Genomic DNA, 25,543 nt, shown 5'->3' with positions numbered 1-25,543 from the left:
CAGTTGAGTATAGAAATAAGAAAGTTTATTATTAAATTTCCAATTATTTCTATGAATCTTTCCGGATGTTCATATTGCTGACTTCGACACCATTGGAGATGGGGTGCAATTGATGGATAGAGAGGGATAAATTTTAGCACAAGCAATGCAACAAGGTTAAGGTTACAAAACTAGTCTAGATTACTTAACTAGATTACTTTGATGAACCGTTTAAAATATAGTAAGAAATACAGAATTCCAGATAGTCTATCAAAGTAATTAAAAATACAGTACTTTAGTGTACCGTAGATTGGCTTAATAAGATAATGTTTTGCAAACATCTATTCGGTACGCCTATGAGCTGCTGCTAGAAATTTTCCAAGGAAAATACAAGAATGACATTTTTTTTATTTAATTCCTTGTGCACTACTGTGATAAAATTTTCACAAGGAATGTCAGAGCATCTTTGGTTAGTGGGCAACTATGGACCTTCATCTCACAGAAGGTAGACTCTTAGTCTTCATAACATTTTGGATCTGAAGGAAGATAAAAGCGACAAGACCATAGTGTGTTGAAAAGTATATGAATGCGCTGTTTTGGTTTGTTTACTTAAAAGAACCAATTATTATTGAGATATTTAAGGTTTTAGTTTATAAAATAAGCTGTATTTCCATTTAAGAAAGTATATACAGTAACATACTGTGCAAGAGACAACACATAAGAAGTTGCGTCTTGCTTCAAGAAAACGCATAGCGGCGTAGGTTACAAGTCGTCTGAACGAAACACCGAACACTGACAGTAAGTACAGTTATTATTATTATTATTATTACTATCCAAGCTACAACCCTAGTTGGAAAAGCAAGATGCTATAAGCCCAGGGGCTCCAACAGGGAAAAATAGCCCAGTGAGGAAAGGAAATAAGGAAATAAATAAATGAAGAGAACAAATTAACAATAAATCATTCTAAAATAAGAAACAACGTCAAAACAGACATGTCATATAATAAACTATCAACAACATCAAAAACAAATATGTCATAAATAAACTATAAAAAGACTATGTCCGCCTGGTCAACAAAAAAGCATTTGCTCCAACTTTGAACTTTTGAAGTTCTACTGATTCAACCACCCGATTAGGAAGATCATTCCACAACTTGGTCACAGCTGGAATAAAACTTCTAGAGTACTGCGTAGTATTGAGCCTAATGATGGAGAAGGCCTGGCTATTAGAATTAACTGCCTGCCTAGTATTACGAACAGGATAGAATTGTCCAGGGAGATCTGAATGTAAAGGATGGTCAGAGTTGTGAAAAATCTTATGCAACATACATAATGAACTAATTGAACGACGGTGCCAGAGATTAATATCTAGATCAGGAATAAGAAATTTAATAGACCGTAAGTTTCTGTCCAACAAATTAAGATGAGAATCAGCAGCTGAAGACCAGACAGGAGAACAATACTCAAAACAAGGTAGAATGAAAGAATTAAAACACTTCTTCAGAATAGATTGATCACCGAAAATCTTGAAAGACTTTCTCAATAAGCCTATTTTTTGTGAAATTGAAGAAGACACAGACCTTATATGTTTCTCAAAAGTAAATTTACTGTCGAGAATCACACCTAAAATTTTGAAAGAGTCATACATATTTAAAGAAACATTATCAATACTGAGATCCGGATGTTGAGGAACCACCGTCCTTGACCTACTTACAATCATACTTTGAGTTTTGTTAGGATTCAACTTCATACCCCATAATTTGCACCATGCACTAATTCTAGCTAAATCTCTATTAAGGGATTCACCAACCCTAGATCTACATTCAGGGGATGGAATTGATGCAAAGAGAGTAGCATCATCTGCATATGCAACAAGCTTGTTTTCTAGGCCAAACCACATGTCATGTGTATATAGTATGAAAAGTAATGGGCCAAGAACACTACCCTGTGGAACACCGGATATCACATTCCTATAATCACTATGGTGCCCATCAACAACAACTCTTTGAGATCTATTACTTAAAAAATCAATAATAATGCTAAGAAACGACCCACCCACTCCCAACTGTTTCAGTTTGAAAACAAGGGCCTCATGATTAACACGGTCAAAGGCAGCACTAAAATCAAGGCCAATCATACGAACTTCCCGACCACAATCAAGGGATTTCTGTACAGCATTGGAGATTGTAAGAAGGGCATCACATTCTCCAAGGCCTTTACGAAAACCAAATTGCAAACTAGGGAGTAGATGATTACCTTCAGCAAACCTATTAAGACGTTTTGCCAGAAGACGTTCAAAAACTTTAGATAATATGGGAGTTATGGAAATTGGGCGGTAATCAGTGGGACTTGAGCTACCACAAACACATTTACATAGAGAAGTAACATTACCAATTCTCCAACTAGTGCTGAAAGCTCCTCTTCTTGCTAACTTGCGCAAAATAACAGATAACTTTGGAGCTAAGAAATCTGCTGTCTTTATAAAAAACAAAGGAAAAATACCATTTGGGTCTACACCTCCATAAGCATCAAGGTCCATCAACAGAGCTTTAATCTCACGAGATCGAAAAGCTAAACTAGTTAGTTTAGCCTCAGGAAAACAGGAATGAGGAAGTTCAAGTTTTTCATTACTCTGTTTACTGTCAAAAACATCAGCCAAAAGGGTTGCCTTTTCCTTTGGACAGTGAGTGACTGAGCCATCTGGTTTAAGTAAAGGAGGAACTGTTGCATCTACACCAAAGAGTGCAGATTTAAGGGTAGACCACCATTTATGTTCCTGAGTTGTACCAGAAAGTGTTTCTTTTATGGTTAAATTGTATTCCTTTTCAGTTGAGGCATAAACTCTCTGAGCAAAAGCTCGAAGCTGAGTATAGTTGTTCCAGGTCAAATCTGATCTGTTACCCTTCCAAAGTTGATAGGCCTCCTGCTTCTCCAAAAAAGCACGTCTACAATCATCATTGAACCACGGTTTGTCCTTCACTCAGTACCTTAGCACACGAGAAGGGATACGCCTATCAATTATGTTGACTAGATTCTCATTCAAAGGGACAACAGGATCTACACTATTATATAATTGTGACCAATTCAAGCACAAAAGATCATGTAAAATCCCATTCCAGTCTGCTTGGGATTTCATATAAATTTTACAAGAATATGATATATCAGGGACAGGCTGCTCAGTCTTCACTAATAATGAAATCAAGGTATGATCAGATGTCCCGACTGGAGAACCAACCTTACCAGTTATAACGCCAGGGGAGTCAGTGTATACAAGGTCCAAGCAATTACCAGACCTGTGAGTAGCTTCATTTATGATTTGCTCACAGCCTGATTCAGAGGCAAAGTCTAAAGCTCTTAAGCCATGGCGATCGGTAGGAGAGATAGAACTTAACCACTCCCTATGGTGAGCATTAAAATCACCAACAAAGACAAAAGAAGCCTTTCTATCATCTTCTTGTATCTTAGCCATAATGGTAAGAAGACAATCGAAGATAGAATCATCCATGTCTGGATTCCGGTAGATCGAACACAAATAAAAGTTGTTATGCCTGCCACAAACTTTTATTACCTGAATCTCATGACATCCACATTGATAGCAGGACTTATGAGAAGCAGGGTACTCGGTCCTAATATACACCGCCATTCCCCTGGCCCTAGGGATGGCATCACGTTTCAACATTATTGGCTTCTTAAAACCAGTTATAAGGAGCTCAGATGAGTGCCTCATATTAGAAACCAAAGTTTCTGAGCACAAAAGAATATCATACTGTCTGGACGCAACTGTAAGGTCTTGGATATTTGCATGAAGACCACGAATATTGCAATACAGAAGACGACATTGACGAAATCTAGGACGTACTGGTCCCGGATTTCGCTCAATGTCTCCAGACAGCATAAGAATTAATAGAAATAAAAAAGAGACATCATACTTAAAAACTAGATTAACAAGAATTATAACAAAAACAATATGTACAGAATTATAAACAAAGTGATTGATGATACCCATAGACTATACTAAAAAGTCGGAAAAACTGGTCAACATGGAGGAGCCGATACACCATGCAAGGCTAAATACCCTCCAGGATAGCCACTTCAACTGAAGGGAGGACAGTAAGGATGGTTTTGAGAAGAAAAAGAATCAGAAAAAGGAAAAGACAACCTCTTGATAAACCACCAGGCATCCATGGCCCTTCTATTAAGCCTGCCCAACACACCATTTCAAAAAAAAAAGAGGAAGAAAAAAAAATAAGATAGAATAGTGTGCCTGAGTGTACCCTCAAGCAAGAGAACTCCAACCCAAGACAGTGGAAGACCATGGTACAGAGGCTATGGCACTACCCAAGACTAGAGAACAGTGGTTTAATATTGGAGTGTCCTTCTCCTACAAGAGCTGCTTACCACAGCTAAAGAGTCTCTTCTACCCTTACCAAGAGGAAAGTACACTGAACAAATTGCAGTACAGTAATTAACCCCTTGGGTGAAGAAGTGTTAAGTATCTCATTGTTGTCAGGTGTATGAGGAAAGACGAGAATATGTAAAGAATAGGCCAAACTATTCTGTGTAAGTGTAGGCAAAGAAAAAATAAGCCGTGACCAGAGAGAGGGATCCAATGCATTACTGTCTGGCCAGTCAAAGGATCCAATACCTCTCTAGTGGTAGTATCTCAACGGGCGGCTGGTGCCCTGGCCAACCTACTACCTACAGTTAAGCACTCTAGTGATATTACTGTACATATATTACAGTAATATACACTACAGTATCAGTGAGTATTAGGTTACAGTACAGTATCAGTAGATAAGAGCAACTTTTGCTATACAGAACAGCAAAGGAATGACGACTAGGTATAACTTTACCTTGGCACAATACTGTACTGTAACCTTACTGTGTCCAGTACACACTGTACATATGTGCAAATGTACTGTACATATGATTATAAACTGTTGTAGAAACCAAATTTAAATAATATTAGGCAGTATTTATTGTGTTAATCATCAGCTCGGGCATCCGCTCGAGGCAAGGGGCAGTAAATTCTTAGGTTACGAGTTAGCCCACCCTAGTGATGCATTTTATTCCCGAAAATTCCCTTTCGCGCCTGTGTCTGTAACCTACCTATTGTGAAGAAGGAGGCCTGACTATACTGTTATCTGGAACCTAATGAAAATGATCTGAATTAGTTGAAACTTTTAAGGGGATTGTATAAACTGACACACCATCCACATGAATAATATGAGGCATTTTACTACTTTTAGGGTGTGCAAGGGATGGATATAAGGATCAGACCAACGTGTTCCTTCTTCTGTCTAACAATCTAGTTTAGTCTCATAGAGAGACTAGAATTGTGGAAGCAAAGGGGTAGCAGCAGAAGAACTAAAGTATGCAAAGATGCTCTGTGTGAGGTTTTTGCATCTGTGGAGTGTAGCATATGTTCAGAACACTTACTGAATGAAACGCTATTAATATATAATGATTATGGGAGGTTGGGTTAAGTTTGGCAATGGGTTGAGAAGGACCAAAATTACCAATACTATGGGAGGATTCACTGGACTTCTCAAATCTCAACAGAAAAAAAGGCTGAACTTGTGTGTTGTCTACAGGTGGCGATGTGTCAATAACTTGATCGTTAATCATTTAAACATTTTCCTATTAGTGGTTCCGAGAGTGCGCCACTCTTCACAACGATAATTAATTACAGAATTACCTCTGACACAAAACAAGGGAATGTGGAACATAATCTCCCAGAAATAATTCCCATGCATATTCCTGGCAATAATTGTAAACCAAACCAGGGAAAGACATCTTAAAATGCAGTCGGTAAACAATCTCAGAGCGTGTCCGATTGCTGTCGGATTGACAGAGAAACCGATGTGGAGGATTAATTTTATTTTAATTTATTTTTTTTGTTTGCCAAATCAAGAGAGAGAGAGAGAGAGAGAGAGAGAGAGTGTGTGAGTGTGTTTATTTAAGTTTTGTCAGAGAGAGAGAGAGAGAGAGAGAGAGAGAGAGAGAGAGAGAAAGTGTTTACAGTATTGGCTTTAGTTTTGTCACAGAGAGAGAGAGAGAGAGAGAGAGAGAGAGAGAGAGAGAGAGAGAGAGAGAGAGAGAGAGAGAGAGAAAGTGTTTACAGTATTGGCTTTAGTTTTGTCACAGAGAGAGAGAGAGAGAGAGAAAGTGTTTACAGTATTGGCTTTAGTTTTGTCACAGAGAGAGAGAGAGAGAGAGAGAGAGAGAGAGAGAGAGAGAGAGAGAGAGAGAGAGAGAGAGAGAGTTGTTTTAGTATTGTTAAATAGAGACATTTTATTTGCTTTAGCTTTGTCATTAGAGAGAGAGAGAGAGAGAGAGAGAGAGAGAGAGAGAGAGAGAGAGAGAGAGAGAGAGAGAGAGAGAGAGAGAGAGAGAGAGAGAGTGAGTGTGGGTGTTTATTTACTTAAGTTTTGTCAAACCGCAAGAGAAAGAAAGTGTTATTTGCTTTAATTTTGTCAGAGAGAGAGAGAGAGAGAGAGAGAGAGAGAGAGAGAGAGAGAGAGAGAGAGAGAGAGAGAGAGAATTTCATTTGCTTTCGTTTTGTTAGATCGCGCGTGCGCGAGAGAGTATGTGTGTATGTGCGTTTGTGTGTGCGTGTTTTGTGTGTCCGCGGTGCGCGCTGAAGAAAAAGGGTAATTAGCGAATGATTGTTTGAAGTTGGAAAGATTGTTGGTATAATTGAGGTTGTTTGTTTACCTTTTTAGCTAGGATAGGGTGGTGATGAATGTCTTGGGCGAAAGCATTGGATCTCGAACGATAGAAGGAGTCGGTTCTGCATTTTTTTGTTCTTCGGAAGCCGGCTGTTTAGTGTTTTTATGTTCTGAGCCGCGATTCCTCCTTTGGGGAGAAGATTTATTTGAATTTAACTATTGATGACCTGGCTTACTTAAGGAACTTGTGTTTAGAATGCTCTAGTGGATTGATCAACTGTTGACGACCTGGCCTGTTTATTACAATTACGATTTCGATTGCTTATTGATGAGGATGATGATGACGATATAGACTGCCAAATTAAGTGAGGCAGTTATAGCAGGTTGTGCCAGTGTTACGTCTGCCAGGGAGTTGTGGCTTTGGCCGAAAAGGATTGTCGGCCCTAGTGTGGATAAAGAGTTCCACACATAAACAAATATTGATTTATTTCTGGGTTGTGGTATACGATTGGGTTTAATATTAAGTGAGTTATTTTAGTGTGTGGGTAAGTGTTTTTCGGTACTGTATGTGGACTGACGGTGTTGGGTTTATGTAAAGGATATTATTTTTTTCGATTATTGGTGAGTTCTGTGTACACACACACACAGCTATAATATATAAATATAAAAGTGCTATTTTTGTCTGTTTTGTGTTAAGTTTAATGATTTGTGTTCTGTTTTTGGTTGCGTTAATATAGTTTTAAGGCTATGTTTTGTTTTCATTTTCCTTCTGTCCAAGAGTCTAGTTTAAAGTAAAGTAAGGGGAAAGTTTGTGTTGTGGGATATTTTGGAAGTAAGAGTGATCAAGGGTGTGGGGGTTGTGTTTTGTATACATCCTGCTACACCGAAATCTTTATTTCCTGACGTGACAACCTGGACTTCCTACCACTTACGGTAGTGGGTTCTATTTCTTGTTAAGGGCATGTATTGTTTGAAGCAAAAGAAAAATGGGAAAATTTCCAAATTCTAAAAATTTTAATGGTAAGTCTATCAAACCGGGCTTCTGGAGAAACAATACCATCATCGGGAGAGATTCAAAGAATAATTACTCTCTAGTTTGGAGAGTCAGAAAGAGAAAGAAAGTCCATATCTTATAGAAAAAAAAACTTGCAAATTTGTTAACAATTTTACACCAAACCTGCAATACCTGATAACAATTCAAACAGATGTTAATAATACCGAAAAGAATCCAGGAATGTTACAATTTTTTATAGGAAATTCCCTTTTGTTGATGTATATTTAACTCTCGAACATTCCAGACCTCAAATGATATCCTCTTACTCACAACTGTTCAAATTATAATACAATACATGTAGAAACTTTTGGGTTCAATGTGGCAATGATAATTAAAGTTTTTCAAAATGATATAAAAACTAGCTTTATAACATAATAAATTCACAGTGAGCAACGAGTGATTCACCTGTCAAAAATTTTTGGGTCCCAAAAATTTCAGGGTTATTTCCTAATGCATTGATATGAGAGATATAAGATAAAAAAAAATATCGTATGTTAGGGATAAAAGATTAAGTAAATTGAAGTTCTTAGTCTTACCTTCGGCTGAGAATAGTCTTGATAGAGGTCTGGCGGTTCTCCTGTAAGCTTCGGTCTTGGACTCGCTCCATCGTTCCGTAATGGGCTGCTATCAGAAGCATGTCCATTTTCTTCTAGAGGCTGTGTTCCATATGTTCGTAACCCATTATAGTTATAACTGGATTCTACCCCTGAAGGGGCATCTCTTAACACAGATGGAACAAACTGACATGCAACCTCCATAGTGGTAATATCACTTTCGTGAATAGAATTACTGTCACTACCTCCATTGCCATTTGAAAATTCCTGGAAAAGCAAATATTAAAAATTAAAATGTATTCTTTTTCTCTCCTCTTGGTTTCTTGAGCTACTCCCCTACCCACCAACATAATGTACGCGCCTTTCTAAAGTGCAATCAGTAGCAAGTAAAGCAAAGCCTCGCATTGCACTCAATTCCTAATAACATCTAATGATTGTGGGATTAGGTTTAATTGTAAATTAACCATTCCTATTCTTTTTAAGTAAATGCCAATATTTATTCTGATGGATCCTGCTATATGTATTTCTTCTCTGTGAATATTTATGGGGCTATTTTTTCAAACCATCTTCATCCTTTCATCAATCTCTTACCACCTTTTTGATATGCCAATGGCTTGGATAGTTCAATGACATTCATCTTGAAACTTTCAACATATTTTTTTTTTTTTTTGTCTTTTAAACTAAGCTAACATCAGACTGCAGGTAAAACTCGTCCATTCATGGAGATGCTTTACCTCCAAAACCAGCCGCACTAATCAGCCGAGTTGTATAAAAAATCACTACAGAGATCATCATTCATCATCCATTGTTAAACTGCTGTACTAGTAATACTACTCCTGACAATAAGGCAATTATCGGAGTATGGTATTTACTTTACTAAGTGCCCCACTGATAGCATTACTAATCTAAAATATATACTTACTATATATTTACTGTACATTAAATATTTGATATAAATCATTACATTAGACATAAAATATTACAGGGTTAGGGTTAATGATCTCAACTTCACAACAGGTTATCTGATATTTTTTACTGGAATCTTAAAACCCAAGTATGAGCACTAACCATGAAATTTTGGCTTAAATATGGGCATTGACTCGCCTTAATGTGTCTTTATAAGGTACTGATTAATTACAGTAGATGAAAATACAATAATAACTTGACACTTGGACAATAATCAACTAGGTACTTCATGCTGAATTACTGTGCATTACTTGAGACATAGGCAGCTATATTTATAAGGTGCTGATATGAAATTTTTGGAATAAAACTGCTTTGTTTAAAAAGCTGATTCACATGGAGTTTTATTTATAATAAGTGTGACATTATCAGGCATCATGCATAGTTGCCTTATGAAGATTTATGACCTTATAATCAATGTCCTTAGGGTTCAAGTTGTGTAAGTTTCTATACCCGCACCCTTCCACAGCCATATAATAAGTTTAATTGCTTGAGTAAAATCATTACTTATCCATGATCTATTATTAATTGCTATTACTGTATCTACCTTAAGTACATATAGTATAATATTACATATAATATTACTACTGCATTTCATATAAATTCAGTTCTTCTACTTCCTTCTTTTCTTATTGGTATTCTATCCTGTAGAAGTTTACCAGACAATTAAATGATGTTTATTCTAGTTTTAAAAAACAATTGTGGTCATTCTGAATCATAATAATTAATATATAAAATGGATAAGATGATAGCAAAGTAACTCCCCTTTAGCTGCCCATAATTACAAGAAACAATAGGTTTTAAACATTGGATGTCACTCACCTTATACTCAACAGGACTGAAGTCTTTAAACCAATGAAATGCATTATGGGTTATGAACACAAGGCAAGTTATACAAAATAGAATGATGCTATATATCGTTATATCCTTATTAAGACCTTGCCGTACAACTGAGAAGAATAGCAGGCTCAGTTGTAAACATACAATGGACACAACTACACAGTTAATGGCCGTTGTATGGATGTTTTTGTTTATTCTTGATGGTCCATATGCAAAGAAGATGTTGTATTTATCAACTAGATGTTTCAGGACCATGTAAAGAGTACCTGAAAGAAAAAACTACTAAGTAAAATTTCTAAATCCATAGCTATATGCAATCTTTTTCAAAATATTGATGATGAAATATGATATCTTGCATAGGCTTGAACCATTTTATAATACTGAGCCCTAACAGTGTTAGTGCATAACCTATCAGCATTATCTACCTGCCTTGCATACCACACTTTAGGTACCAAAAGGTTCTTTACAGTATACCTTCTTGCAGAGGATACTAATTATACTTTACATCATACACTGTAGATGGTACTATAGGTTCTTTATCGTGACCCTTTAACTCAGTTACAATATTTTTTTAGTTTTATTTGTCATCTGTTCCTTCTGGTCTTTTCCCTAATGCTATCTAACTTCTTCAACTTTATCTCCTTTCAATTGTCACTCTCCATTTAGGAGCACATCCCGCACTCTAACCATTGTAGTCTATACGTATATATCACTTGATTTTTAATTTACTATCATCATCATCTCCTCCCACGCCTATTGACGCAAAGGGCCTTGGTTAGATTTTGCCAGTCATCTCTATCCTGAGCTTTTAAATCAATACTTAACCATTCATCATTTCCTACTTCACGCTTCATAGTTCTCAGCCATGTAGGTCTTGGTTTTCCAACTCTTCTAGTGCCTTGAGGAGCTCAGTTGAAAATCTGGTGAACTAATCTCTCTTGGGGATTACAAAGAGCATGCCCAAACCATACTCTACTATACAGTATGATATCTATTATTTTCTACAATAGTTTCCTCATGACAACAAAAAACAAGTCAAAGAAATGAATTATAAAGTCTGGAGCTTACAAGAGTCTGCTCCAGTTCAATCTTCAACACCTGAAGCTTGACATTGGAATTAAGCAGGCTCTTCAAAGTTCTCTCTAAATTCTATTTCTTTTTTTGATATTTATAACAAATTACAAACCATGGTAGACACCAATTTCTACATTAGCTTTTTACAATCCCTGAATTATTTTTGCAATATTAATTGTAAAAGACAGCTAATATACAGTACTGTAATTCCACGAGCTAGATAAATTTTAGTGACTAGTTCAGCAGATATGCTAACGTATGATGTGGTTTAGAAAATTTTACATTTTTGGAACAGTTATTTGACCAATGACCTGACTCATGACCATGGTCATGGTTAGTGATACTATAATAATAATAATAATAATAATAATAATAATAAGAATGATAATGATAATAATAATAATAATAATAATAATAATAATAATAATAATAATAATAATAATAACAATAATAATAATAACAATAATAATAATAACAATCTATCTATATACCAAGGCCCTTTCCCAATTTTGGGGGATAGCCTACATAGGGAAAAAAACAGAACTTCTCCTCTTGGCTCCTTGCAGCCTGATGAGGTATTCAGCCGAGTTTGGCTTGTAATAATAATAATAATAATAATAACAATAATAATAATAATAATAATAATAATAATAATAATAATAATAATAATAATAATAAATAATAATAAAAATAATAATAATCTATCTTGCTGCCATGGCACTTTCCCAAATTTTGGTGGGGTAGCCGACACCAAAAAAGAACAAACAGGGTTTTTTCTCTTTGTTCCTCCATCCCTGACGAAGAATTCAGCTGAGTTTGATTGATACTGCTAGAGTGACTCAGCTGAGTTTGGTTGGTACTGCTAGGATGGCACAGCTAACTCTTCATCCATCTTACACCACAAATGATACTTCACGTACTGACCCTACCTCAAAGCGATCACCATAAGAGCCTATTAGAACAGCGTCACAATCGCTTGCCATTCATTTCTATTCCTAGCCTGTTCTTTACTTCTCAACTCCATCCATCTGACCGAACCTTGGCCTTCCTCTTGTCCACTCCTTCCATCAACTCTTGCATTCATTACGTTCTCCAGCAAATGAACATTTTTCATCCTTTCAACAAGGTCACACCAACTCAACACAATCATATCCACTCTAGCTCCTAATTCATTCCTCACACAATTTCCCACTTACTACTTTGTTCCTAAATCTATCCAATCGAGATACACTGACCATACTCCGAATACACTTCATCTCGAACATATTCAATTTCTGTCTCTCCGTCTCTTTCATTTCCCAGAACTCTGATCCATACATCACAGTTGGTAAAATCACTTTCTCATACAGAACTGTCTTTATATTCATTCCTAACTCTCAACTCTATATCACTCCCTTTATTGGCCCTAACACTTTACATTTTTCATTCACGCTCTGACGTACGTCTACTTTCACACTACCATTTACAGCAACAACAGAACCCAAGTACTTAAACTGATCTACTTCCTCAAGTACCTCCCCAATCAACTTGACAATCAATCTAACACCACCCTCACTTCTACACAACACCGCCTTACTCTTACCCACATTTACTAGCAACTTCCTTCTCTCACATACCTTTCCAAAAATCTGTCACTAATCGACATAGCTTCTCCTCCGAGTCTGCAACAAATATAGTATCTGGAAACAACAACCGAGTCATCTGCCACTCATGATCACTTATCTATCAGTTTCAATCTTCGACCAAGCACTCAAGCCTTCACCTCTCTTATAGCTCCATCAAAAAACAAATAGTACAACCATGGCAGCATCACACACCCCTGTCTTAGCTCTCTCCATGGAAACCCCTCACTCACTTCATTCCCTATCCTATCACATGCTTTATTGCCTATGTATAAACTCTTCACTGCTTGTAACAACCTTCTATCAATCAAAAATAAGTAATAAAAATTATAAAAAATAATCATAATAACAACAATAGCTAACAATAATAATCTACAATCAAAACAGCATACTTACCAAATGGAGTTACAAGAGGACAAGATATTGAATAGATGATTGTCATGGCAAAAATAAGCAGCATCCAAGCATACTGGACACCAAATGGAAACTCGTAAAGAATTGCTCGACGAACACTCGCAGTTTCTGCCTCGGATCTAGAATGGAAAAAAAATATGAAATGAAAAATGTTATTTTTATAATAAAATAAATTTTTGAATATACTTACCCGGTGATTATATAAGCTGCAACTCTGTTGCTCAACAGAAAACTCTACGTTAAAAATCCGCCAGCGATCGCACTGCAGGTAGGGGGTGTACTTCAACAGCGCCATCTGTCGTGCAGGTACTCAGTACTCAATGTAAACACAGAACTCAATTTTCTCCTCAGTCCACTGGGTCTCTATTGGGGAGGAAGGGAGGGTCCTTTAATATATAATCACCGGGTAAGTATATTCAAAAATCTATTTTATTATAAAAATAACATTTTTCAATATTAAACTTAGCCGGTGATTATATAAGCTGATTCACACCCAGGGGGGTGGGTAGAGACCAGCAATAATTGTTTACATTATTATGAGCTAAGGATTTTTTATTTCATTTTAGCAGTTATTCAAAATAACAAACATAAAATAAATAAGTACCTGGTAAGGAAGTCGACTTGAACAATTACTCTGCCTTTTTAAGTACGTCTTCCTTACGGAGCCTCGCGATCCTCTTAGGATGCTGAGCGACCCCTAGGATCTGAAGTATCAAGGGTTGCAACCCATACAACAGGACCTCATCAAAACCTCTAATCTAGGCGCTTCTCAAGAAATGACTTTGACCACCCGCCAAATCAAGTAGGATGCGAAAGGCTTCTTAGCCTTCCGGACAACCCAAAAACAATAATAAAACATTTCAAGAGAAAGATTAAAAAGGTTATGGAATTAGGGAATTGTAGTGGTTGAGCCCTCACCCACTACTGCACTCGTTGCTACGAATGGTCCCAGAGTGTAGCAGTTCTCGTAAAGAGACTGGACATTCTTAAGATAAAAAGACGCGAACACTGACTTGCTTTTCCAATAGGTTGCGTCGATTATACTTTGCAGAGATCTATCTATTTTGTTTAAAGGCCACGGAAGTTGCGACAGCTCTAACTTCGTGTGTCCTTACCTTCAGCAAAGCTTGGTCTTCCTCATTCAGATGGGAATGAGCTTCTCGTATTAACAGTCTGATAAAATAGGATAAAGCATTCTTTGACATAGGCAAAGATGGTTTCTTAACTGAACACCATAAAGCTTCAGACGGGCCTCGTAAAGGTTTAGTTCGTTTTAAATAGAACTTAAGAGCTCTTACAGGGCATAAGACTCTTTCTAGTTCATTTCCAACCATACGATAAGTTTGGAATATCGAACGATATTGGCCAAGGCCGAGAAGGCAGCTCGTTTTTGGCTAGAAAACCAAGTTGTAGAACATGTAGCCGTTTCGGATGAGAATCCGATGTTCTTGCTGAAGGCATGAATCTCACTGACTCTTTTAGCTGTGGCTAAGCATACCAGGAAAAGTGTCTTTAAGGTGAGATCTTTCAGGGAGGCTGATTGTAGCGGTTCGAACCTGTCTGACATAAGGAATCTTAGTACCACGTCTAAATTCCAACCAGGTGTAACCAAACGACGCTCCTTCGTGGTCTCAAAAGACTTAAGGAGGTCCTGTAGATCTTTATTGTTGGAAAGATCTAAGCCTCTGTGACGGAAGACTGATGCCAACATGCTTCTGTAACCCTTGATAGTGGGAGCTGAAAGAGATCGTTCTTTCCTCAGATATAAGAGGAAGTCAGCTATTTGAGTTACAGAGGTACTGGTCGAGGATACGGATACTGACTTGCACCAGTTTCGGAAGATTTCCCACTTCGATTGGTAGACTCTAAGGGTGGATGTTCTCCTTGCTCTAGCAATCGCTCTGGCTGCCTCCTTCGAAAAAGCCTCTAGCTCTCGAGAGTCTTTCGATAGTCTGAAGGCAGTCAGACAAAGAGCGTGGAGGCCTTGGTGTACCTTCTTTACGCGTGGCTGACGTAGAAGGTCCACCCTTAGGGGAAGTGTTCTGGGAACGTCTACTAGCCATCGAAGTACCTCGGTGAACCATTCTCTCGCGGGCCAGAGGGAAGCAACTAGCGTCAACCTTGTCCCTTCGTGAGAGGCGAACTTCTGCAGTACCTTGTTGACAATCTTGAACGGAGGGAATGCATATAGATCTAGATGTGACCAATCTAGTAGAAAGGCATCTATATGAACTGCTGCTGGGTCCGGGATTGGTGAGCAAAATATTGGGGGTCATCGAGGTTGCGAAGAGATCTATGGTTGGCTGGCCCCAGGTGGCCCAAAGTCTCTTGCATACATCCTTGTGGAGGGTCCATTCTGTTGGAATTATTTGTCCCTTCCGACTGAGACAATCTGCCATGACATTCAAGTTGCCTTGGATGAACCTCGTTACTAGTGATATGTCTAGACCTTTTGACCAGGTGAGGAGGTCCCTTGCGATCTCGTACAACGTCAGAGAGTAGGTCCCTCCTTGCTTGGAGATGTACGCCAAAGCCGTGGTGTTGTCCGAGTTCACCTCCACCACTTTGCCTTGAAGGAGAGACCTGAAGCTATTCCAGGTCAGACGTACTGCCAGTAGCTCCTTGTAGTTGAAATGCATTGTCCTTTGACTCGAGTTCCATAATCCTGAGCATTCCCGACCGTCTAATGTCGCACCCCAGCCTACGTCCGATGCGTCCGAGAAGAGAACGTGGTTGGGAGTCTGAACAGTCAGGGGAAGACCCTCTGTAAGGTTGATATAGTCCTTTCACCAAGTCAAACAAGATTTTATCTTTCCGGAAACCGGGATCGAGACCGCTTCTAGCGTCTTGTCCTTTTTCCAGTGAAAAGCTAGATGGTATAGAAGAGGACGGAGGTGTAGTCTTCCTAGTGACACAAATTGTTCCACGGATGACAGTGTCCCTACCAGACTCATCCACAGCCTGACTGAGCAGCGTTCCTTCTTCAGCATCTTCTGGATGGATAGCAGGGCTGGGGGCTGATCGTCTTGTTCAGCAACGTCCTCATCAGAGGGTTCCTCATCCGAAACTGATGAGGAAACGGCAACGGAGTGGGCAACGTCTGACTCGCTGAATCCGGTCGCACTGGTGGATGCGTGACGGAGCCGGACGCAATATCATGGAACTGCTGCACAGTCTGTGAACTGTCAACAACCATGGGTGCGCGAGGAAGTACAGCGTCAACCCGAAACTGTCTAGACCGTCTGGGTTGTGCAGTCAACACCCTACCGGGTTGCTGAGGTTGACGCACTGCGTCACAACAAGTCACCTCTGCTGGTTGTTGAACGTCCTGAACGTCAACAACCACCTCCGAGCGTCGCTTAACGTCAACGTGCGACTGGCATCCCACACTGGGTCACATCGGTGGAGGAACCACCTCAACTGGCAGACGCGAGTAGGTTACCTCAGCGTCAACAGGGCGCACAACCGACCGGTTGGAAGGTTGTTGGCCAGGAGGAGGAACCACCTCAACTGGCAGACGCGAGTAGGTTACCTCAGCGTCAACAGGGCACACAACCGACCGGTTGGAAGGTTGTTGGCCAGAAGGAGGAACCACCTCAACTGGCAGACGCGAGTAGGTTACCTCAGCGTCAACAAGGCGCACAACCGACCGGTTGGAAGGTTGTTGGCCAGAAGGTTCTTCTCCGCATTTAAGTCCTCTATCAAGGACGCAAGCTTGGACTGCATGGCTTGCAGCAAAGCCCATTTAGGGTCTACGGGAGCAGGTGTGGCAACAGACGGGGTTAGCGACTGAGGCGGAACCGTTTACCATCCCTGAAAGCCTTGTTATGTGTGACATAATAGTACAGCAAAACTTCAAAGGCTTGACAAAAGCTGAGAAGTTGACCTGTAAACAACTTGGAGCGTCTCCTGGCTAGGCGCCAGGGCGAGTCTACCAGAATTGAGAAGTCTATCTGGGCAGAGGCATGAACTCCCAAGCCGAGAACTTCTCTCGTGTCATATCAGACTCTCGCTCTATAAGCCAGTTTAAAAGAAGGGAAATCAAAGGCTGTATCCCTAAAAACTCCTCCTGGTGCAAAAACCAGTCGCCTAGCCAACGTAACGCTCTCTAGGAGAGCGAGAGAGCACTAGCTTAAAAACAACGGCTTCAAAGTAATTAGGCCTAGTGTAAGCTCTGACGTTTAGGCGAACAAGGAGCAGCAGTTACAAGATCCGGACGAAGATCCTTAAAAAAAAAAAAAAAAATCATCATGATTTAATTAAAGTCCATAGGAGGCTAAGCAGCTTAAGGCTCCTCTCCATCTGACGAGTCCTCAAGGGAATATCAGTAGGAGGGAGAACAGCAACTTCCTCATCTACAGGAACCTTGTCCGAAAAAAGCTAGGTTACCTCAGTGAGTCTCTCACTGGAGCATTAGTAGCAGACCAGAAGGCAACGTCATGTAACTGCTTGACAGTCTGTGAACTGTCAACAACTGAACTGTCAACCACAACAGGTGCGTGAGGACGTACAGTGTCCACTCGAGACTGCTTTGACTGTCTAGACTGAGCAGTCAAAACAACTCTACAATGCGGAGGTTGACGCACCGCGTCAAAACAAAACAACTTAGAATGTTGTTGTACCTCGCGAACGTCAACGGAAGGTTCCGTGCGTCGCTGAACGTCAACATGCGGCTGGCAGGGTACACTGGAACGCATGGGTGGCGGGACTCTCTCAGCTGGAGTGCGGCAGAAGGTCGCCTCAGCGTCCACAGGACGCACAACCGTGGTTGGTTGTAGGCTAGAGGTTGGTGTCAACCTTCTCCGCACGAAAGTCCTGCATCAATGACGTTAACTGAGACTGCATGGTCTGCAGCAAAGACCACTTAGGGTCTACAAGAGCAGGTGCGGCAACAGACGGTGTGACTGCCTGATGCGGTACCGCTTTGCCTCTCTTAGGAGGTGAGCAGTCGTCGGAAGACTGCAGCGAGTCCGAACTGACCCAGTGGCTACAACTGGGACGTTGGACTTGCGCGGAAGGGACCGACTTGCGCTTAATAAGCCGCGAGACCTTAGTCCATGGTTTCTTACGAGAAACCTCTTCCGCAGACGAGAAATAAATGGGCTCTCTCGTCTTTGTGTGGGTGGGGCGATCTTGGGTAGATACGCCCGAAACCACGGAGGGAAAAACGTCTGTTCGTTGATCAAGGCCTCTCGAACCCATAAGTCGTTCGACATTACTTCTCCCCTGTGCTTGGGAGCTTGCAAGAGGTCCCGGACAAGGTGAACGACAGGCACGAACAGACGAACCCTCGGACGCAACACTAACACTTTGCGCATATCACTTTATCGATTTTCTGTTTTGCACTTATTTCACTGAAATCGAAACTTTTACTGATTACTACCTGAAACACGCAATTCTACCCTTCATTAAAAGGTAGTAATTGCGAAATCAGTCGTATAATGCAGCTCATTAATACTAGCAAAAAACAGAAAACATATATAAAGATAAAAAATTCAGTGGCTGGGAAAGAGACTAAACACTAGTTCAAATAAACTACGTTTACAATCTCTCACCGCACATAGCCTGGGGACAAGAATAAAACCCTAGAAACGTTTTACCTTCCTCCCCGTACAGAGACTAGGGACGAGAGTAACACGAGAACAACGTTACCCGCTTGAACGGAACGTTTTCTCTCCTCTCTCTCCCTCCGTCTCTATCTCTCTCTCTCTTTCTCTCTTGATATCGCACCTAAGAGAAGAGCCCAATTATATATCGTCAAAAAAACATGTTATTTGACTAAAGGAAAAAACTGAAAGGTTTTCCAAATAAAAAGTTCCTTTAATTTAGAATTTAAAACATTTAAGCTAAGAAAGAATGAACAAAACGTCAGAATCGATTTACTCTTACTGCAAAGTGAAACCGTGATACACTCTCTCTCTATCGTAACGATAGAGCGCATGTTGAACGTCCTGAACGTCAACAACTGCGTAGTCTAAAAAACTAAACGTTAGTTCATCTTTGAAAACAGTACGAAGACTATCAAAGAAATTCTTTCATAAAACATTAAATTTAAAAAGTTTTAAATTCTTAAAGGCTAAATACGATATAACGGGCTCAACGTTGATTAACTTCGGTTCCAAGTTAGGACCGCCTACTATCAGGAAAGGTCGCATATAAACAAAACATAAAAATTTATTTTTATAAGTTTATAATAAATGGAAAGTTAATCGAAGAGGCCTAATAAAGGTGGAGAGATATAAAATATATAGATCTATAACGTGATAAGCAAAATTACTAAAAACCTAAACACACTTCCGTCTAAGGGAAGGGTCGGCCATTTAAAAGTGAAAGAGAGTCCATACTCTCTTTGTCACCATAATTAAATCTATCCAAAATGAGTTCAAGTTTTGAGATGAAGATAAAACACCTGCATAGCGAAAGCTCAAAACTAGAATAGTGTACTTCACCAAATAGTTGTGAAAACAAATCCAGTTAGTAACAGCGAATTAGTAGGTCTTGCCGGTAGCCCGACAGAGAGAAAATTGAGTTCTGTGTTTACATTGAGTACTGAGTACCTGCACGACAGATGGCGCTGTTGAAGTACACCCCCTACCTGCATTGCGATCGCTGGCGGATTTTTAACGTAGAGTTTTCTGTCGAGCAACAGAGTTGCAGCTTATATAATCACCGGCTAAGTTTAATATTGAAAATTATATTTTTGGTGGCTTTTTTATTAGTAACATTATATGCTTAACTAAGTAAACTGTAATTGCAAGAACCAATCTTTCATTCATATTTCATGAGAATATAATGTTTCTTGCTAATTAAGGGATCTAAGCTAATAAAAATAGGAGTTAAATAATGCCAAAGTTATAATACATATACTGTTTTGCTTTCATAAATGAAAGACTGATTTAAGCCTCTGAACTTTATAGAGCCAGTTCCCAACCATACAAAATTAGGATGAGGTCATTAATGAAGTAAGGAAAAGAGCTTAAACGGTTGCATAGTGATTGTATGAGATTGGATTAAATTTATGAATTTGGGCCATAAGGGCTGGCGCTATGGTCTGGGAGGCCATTCAGCACTCATGCAACTAGAGGGGATTTCTCTCAGTTGAAGTGTTAAGTAAAAGTTAATAGGTTGCATAGCAAGATGGATGAAAGGAAGCAAGAATGGAGGTATAGTTAAAATCTGAAAAGGGAACACAGATAGGGACACTAAAGATGTTGCAAAGTTCTTTTAAGTAATGCCATCAGCAATGGCACTACTTCTCTACAGGGACTGTGGTTTTATGTAATACTGATAAGGTGAAATTATCTACTAAAAATTTCTGAAGTCACCCGATATTAGGATACAAGTTTTTGAAAAAAAAATTAACATTTCTTTTCACACTATCATCATCAAGTCTGTGATAATCTAGCTTATACACCCATGTTGTCATGGATAAAACTGTTTACCAAAAAAGGACATCTATGAATTAACAACAACAACATGTAATATCTTAATGTAAATTTTCACTGGGGACAATACACAAACCATCACTATTATTACCCACAGCACAACCACAACAGTTATGGGACAAAGACAAGATAAACTGTACACACAAAGAATGATAAGCAATTGAATTCTTTTTTTTTACAAATTTATCTAGAATATGAACATTCACAGACCCACAGCATAGCCAGTTTACCCAACAAGACTGTCTTGCAAACATTAAAACAACACAGGACATTTTTATACAATGTTCTTGAATGGTTATATATAGATCCTTGTAAAGGGGTATAGCCTGGCAAAGTATTCTGAAACCAATCTGATAACATTAGCCATTCTAATTCTGAATAACAGTAGTTTATATTTTCAAATCATATACTATTCAAAATGAAAAGTTAAAAATTCTATATTTCTTATGAAATATTAAACCTGTATGCTTGAAGAAAAATCTAAATGTCAAAATTACATTAAAACCAAACAAGGAACTTGAAAATTAAATGATGAATTAGATGACTTAAAAATACAAAACTGATGATCATATCTTTAATATATGATTTTACCTGGAAAGCCCCATCCTCACTATGTACATAAACAGTTCAGGAAAACGAATTAATTCCAGCGTTGTGCCTATAAGTGCAGAAGTAATGATGTAATTCACAAAGAATGCACCATTGTCAGGAAGAAAGATGCATTCCCAACGGAACGTTCCATTCTGTGGCTTCACCACCCATTCCATGAAACCTTTAGCACTGGAATAAAAAAAAAAACAAGAACTTGTCAGTATCATTGTTAATATCCTGTTTATTCCTCAAGAAATTCTCAGATACAATATATGTAATATTTATATAAAGGAAGTTGTGATTTAACAATTTAGCAAAGAGCATCTTTCTCAAAATTCTAAACATTTTGAAACAATTCAAATATCAATACTGTACAGTATTACAGTACAAAAAAAAAAAAAATATTAAAAAATTAAGGCTTACAGACATGCAGCAAGTAAATTTTTGGGTACATGGCAAGGGGAATCATAATCCAAATCAATATAGGAACTTGTATGATAATTTCAAGTTTCCTCTGTGGTTCAGATAAAAATAAAGAAAAAACCTTATAAATTACTAGTATCTATACCTGAAAGTTTTTGTTCTGTTATGCTGCCTAATTTGTTACTCATACTGGAATAGCATTATTAATATTATTATCATTATTACTAGCAGTCAAGATAAAACCCTAGCTGAAAAAGCCCGATGATAAAAGCCCTAGGGCTCCTAAAGGGAAAGTAGTCCAGTGCTGAAAGGAAAGAGAGAAACACTGAATAAACTACATATGAGCAGTATACAGTTAAAAGAAAAAAAATTAAAATATCTTGAAATTAGTAACATTACAATAAACGAGTTATAAAGTATGAAATGAGGCATATGTTAACCTGTTTACTGGAAAAGCATTTATAACAAGTTTTAACTTTATGATTGAGAAGGCAAGACTGTTAGAATTAACTGCATACCTAGTACCGGTAATACATACAGGATGGTGCAATCTAGGAGGATATGAATGCAAAGTATAGTCAGAAATTTGATAAATATTATGCAACATGCACAAAGAGCAAACTGAATGGCAGTGCAAGAAATCAATATCCAGATCAGGAGTAAAGAATTTAATAGACTTCAAGTTTTTGTCCAACAAATTAAGAGGAGAGTCAGCAGCTGAAGACCAAACTGGAGAAAAATTATTTAAAGCATAGTAGAATGAAAGAATTAAAACATTTCATAAGGATAGACTGACCACTAAAACCTTAAAATATTTCCTAAATGTGTATAGTACTTTAAAGTACTACATTATTCTATTTAAACTTGCTATTGATTTGGAAGTAGGTTTTCTGTTTATTGTGAGTTCTTTGAGAATGGTGGAGGCATTTTTTCTCATCAGATGATGATATTTATACTATTTATATTCAATCATCAGCACGAATGATGAATGACAAATACACATTTACTCAAAATATGTTACTGCTAACCTATAGTACAGTACATCCTATGAGTTTTTGAAAAGTTAATTTTTCTACTGCATTCAATCTTTACAAAATTAGTATAATAGAATTCTAATAATAAAAATTGATCTAATTATGGTAAAAGAGATGTACTTTTTTCAATCTGTATGACCTAAGCTATATTTCATTTCTCCATTTGTATAGCCTAAGATAAATACTGTACTTATATGTGTGAGGCATCATTTTGTATGTTCAGAAATAATAAATGATAATTGAAGGATATGTACTTAGATGGGAGTGCTAAACTTATATATATGAAGATTATAAAAATAAATATAAATTAAGCATGAAAATTCTAGTAGTCAATTTATCTGTTGACATATGCGATAGTACGTATTATAAATGCATTACATAAATAAATGAGGATTATAACATTATTTCATCAATATTTTAATTAACTTGAGATATGCAGAATTTTAGAAGTTGAAATTCTTTCAAAAAACGAGACAAAATGTCATAAACCCCATACTATACTGTAAACATTGATATTTAAAACATTTCAGCACCATGAAAAAACAATAATTATGTTTTTAATGCATGCGACAGATCTTTGAAAACCCTATTCAAATGTGTAACGGTGTCCATCACAGGAGAAATTTTTTTTTTTTTTAAAGTAATTCGTATTTTTCTTAGCTATACAACTGGGCTCCTTTAAAATAGGAATATGTTTTCAGCAGCACTGTAATGACCATTGAATCATAAACAAGGTAGTTAGTCAAGATTATTTTGAGAATATTTGAATTCCATTCTAACAAAATGAAAATATGACATTAAACTCACCTTGTGAGCCCTAAGGATGGCAGGATAATAACCATAAATAGTAAAAAGATGAAAGTTTTCCGCATGATGGAGTGGTTTTCTGCAGAACGAGTCCAGTGTGTCATGAACTGGTCTGAATATGATACAATCACAGGCATAAGAGCAGCAGTGGTCCACAGGAGAAGAGTTGGTAAAAACTCAGACAAAACTGGACTCTGTTGGATTTAAAATTTATTAATTTCAACACAAAGAAAATATGGACTCCAGCCACATTGAATGCAATGCTATTCTTGTGCATGATCATACCTTTTAACCACGACTAATACTGTATGTACAATTACCCTAGTTTACTATGAATAATGAAATAATATCCTAAGATTCTTAAATAGCTGATGAAACATTTGGCTTCACAAGCTACCTTCATTCGCTTAATATGTTATTTTCCTTAGTAAAATAAGTTTTTGAATATACTTACCCGGTGATCATGTAGCTGCAGCTCTGCTGCCCGACAGAAAAACCCTACGGGCGGGATACGCCAGCGATCGCTATATAGGTGGGGGTGTACAACAACAGCGCCATCTGTCGAGTAGGTACTCCAGTACTTCTTGTCAAAAAAGAACCAATTTTCTCCTCGGTCCACTGGGTCTCTATGGGGAGGAAGGGAGGGTCCTTTAATTCATGATCACCGGGTAAGTATATTCAAAAATTTATTTTACTAAGGAAAATAACATTTTTCAATATTAATCTTACCCGGTGATCATGTAGCTGATTCACACCCAGGGGGTTGGTGGAGACCAGCATACATGTTAACATTAGAAGCTAAGTATCCCGTATTTCATTTTAGCAGTTATTCAAAATAACAGACATAAAATTAATAAGTACCTGGTAAGGAAGTCGACTTGAACCATTACTCTGCCTTTTTAAGTACGTCTTCCTTACTGAGCCTCGCGATCCTCTTAGGATGCTGAGCGACTCCTAGGTGCTGAAGTATGAAGGGCTGCAACCCATACTAAAGGACCTCATCACAACCTCTAATCTAGGCGCTTCTCAAGAAAGAATTTGACCACCCGCCAAATCAACCAGGATGCGAAAGGCTTCTTAGCCTTCCGTACAACCCAAAAACAACAATAAAAAGCATTTCAAGAGAAAGATTAAAAAAGGTTATAGGATTATGGGAATGTAGTGGTTGAGCCCTCACCTACTACTGCACTCGCTGCTACGAATGGTCCCAGGGTGTAGCAGTTCTCGTAAAGAGACTGGACATCTTTAAGGTAAAATGATGCGAACACTGACTTGCTTCTCCAATAGGTTGCATCCATTACACTCTGCAGAGATCGGTTCTGTTTGAAGGCCACTGAAGTAGCAACAGCTCTAACTTCATGTGTCCTTACCTTCAGCAAAGCATGGTCTTCCTCATTCAGATGAGAATGGGCTTCTCTAATCAAAAGTCTGATGTAATAAGAAACTGCGTTCTTCGACATCGGTAAAGCAGGTTTCTTAATAGAACACCATAAAGCTTCTGATTGTCCTCGTAATGGCTTCGTACGTCTTAAATAGTACTTAAGAGCTCTTACTGGGCATAGTACTCTCTCTTGTTCGTTTCCAACCAAACTGGACAGACTTGGAATCTCGAACGATTTGGGCCAAGGACGAGAAGGGAGTTAGTTTTTAGCTAAAAAACCAAGCTGTAAGGAATATGTAGCCGTTTCAGATGTAAATCCTATGTTCCTGCTGAAGGCGTGTATCTCACTGACTCTTTTAGCTGTTGCTAAGCAAACGAGGAAAAGAGTCTTCAAAGTGAGATCTTTAAAAGAGGCTGATTGAAGCGGTTCGAACCTTGCTGACATCAGGAACCTTAAAACCACGTCTAAGTTCCAACCTGGTGTGGCTAACCGACGCTCCTTTGAGGTCTCAAAAGACTTAAGGAGGTCCTGTAGATCTTTGTTGTTGGAAAGATCTAAGCCCCTGTGGCGGAAGACTGCTGCCAACATGCTTCTGTAACCTTTGATCGTAGGAGCTGATAGGGATCTTACCTTCCTTAGGTGTAAAAGGAAGTCGGCTATCTGCGTTACAGAGGTACTGGTTGAGGATACT

The 25,543-nt window shown here is 38.3% G+C and overlaps 1 protein-coding gene across 3 annotated transcripts in view; it reads right to left on the bottom strand.

The window, feature by feature from the left end:
• The window catches only part of Tmem63 (transmembrane protein 63), a 187,041-nt gene that overhangs the window by 33,264 nt on the left and 128,234 nt on the right, over positions 1 to 25,543 (bottom strand). For all 3 annotated transcript variants that reach the window (XM_068383170.1, XM_068383171.1, XM_068383172.1), the window contains 5 exons: positions 23,471 to 23,664; positions 21,207 to 21,395; positions 13,153 to 13,289; positions 10,043 to 10,326; positions 8,240 to 8,524 (listed from right to left, as the gene is read on the bottom strand). In XM_068383170.1, the coding sequence (XP_068239271.1) occupies positions 8,240 to 8,524; positions 10,043 to 10,326; positions 13,153 to 13,289; positions 21,207 to 21,395; positions 23,471 to 23,664 (1,089 nt within the window). The remainder of the gene's footprint in view (positions 1 to 8,239; positions 8,525 to 10,042; positions 10,327 to 13,152; positions 13,290 to 21,206; positions 21,396 to 23,470; positions 23,665 to 25,543) is intronic.

This window comes from Palaemon carinicauda, chromosome 11 (assembly GCF_036898095.1).
Source record: "Palaemon carinicauda isolate YSFRI2023 chromosome 11, ASM3689809v2, whole genome shotgun sequence".
NCBI classification, from domain to species: domain Eukaryota; kingdom Metazoa; phylum Arthropoda; class Malacostraca; order Decapoda; family Palaemonidae; genus Palaemon; species Palaemon carinicauda.
This window is presented reverse-complemented; position numbering and strand designations above follow the sequence as displayed.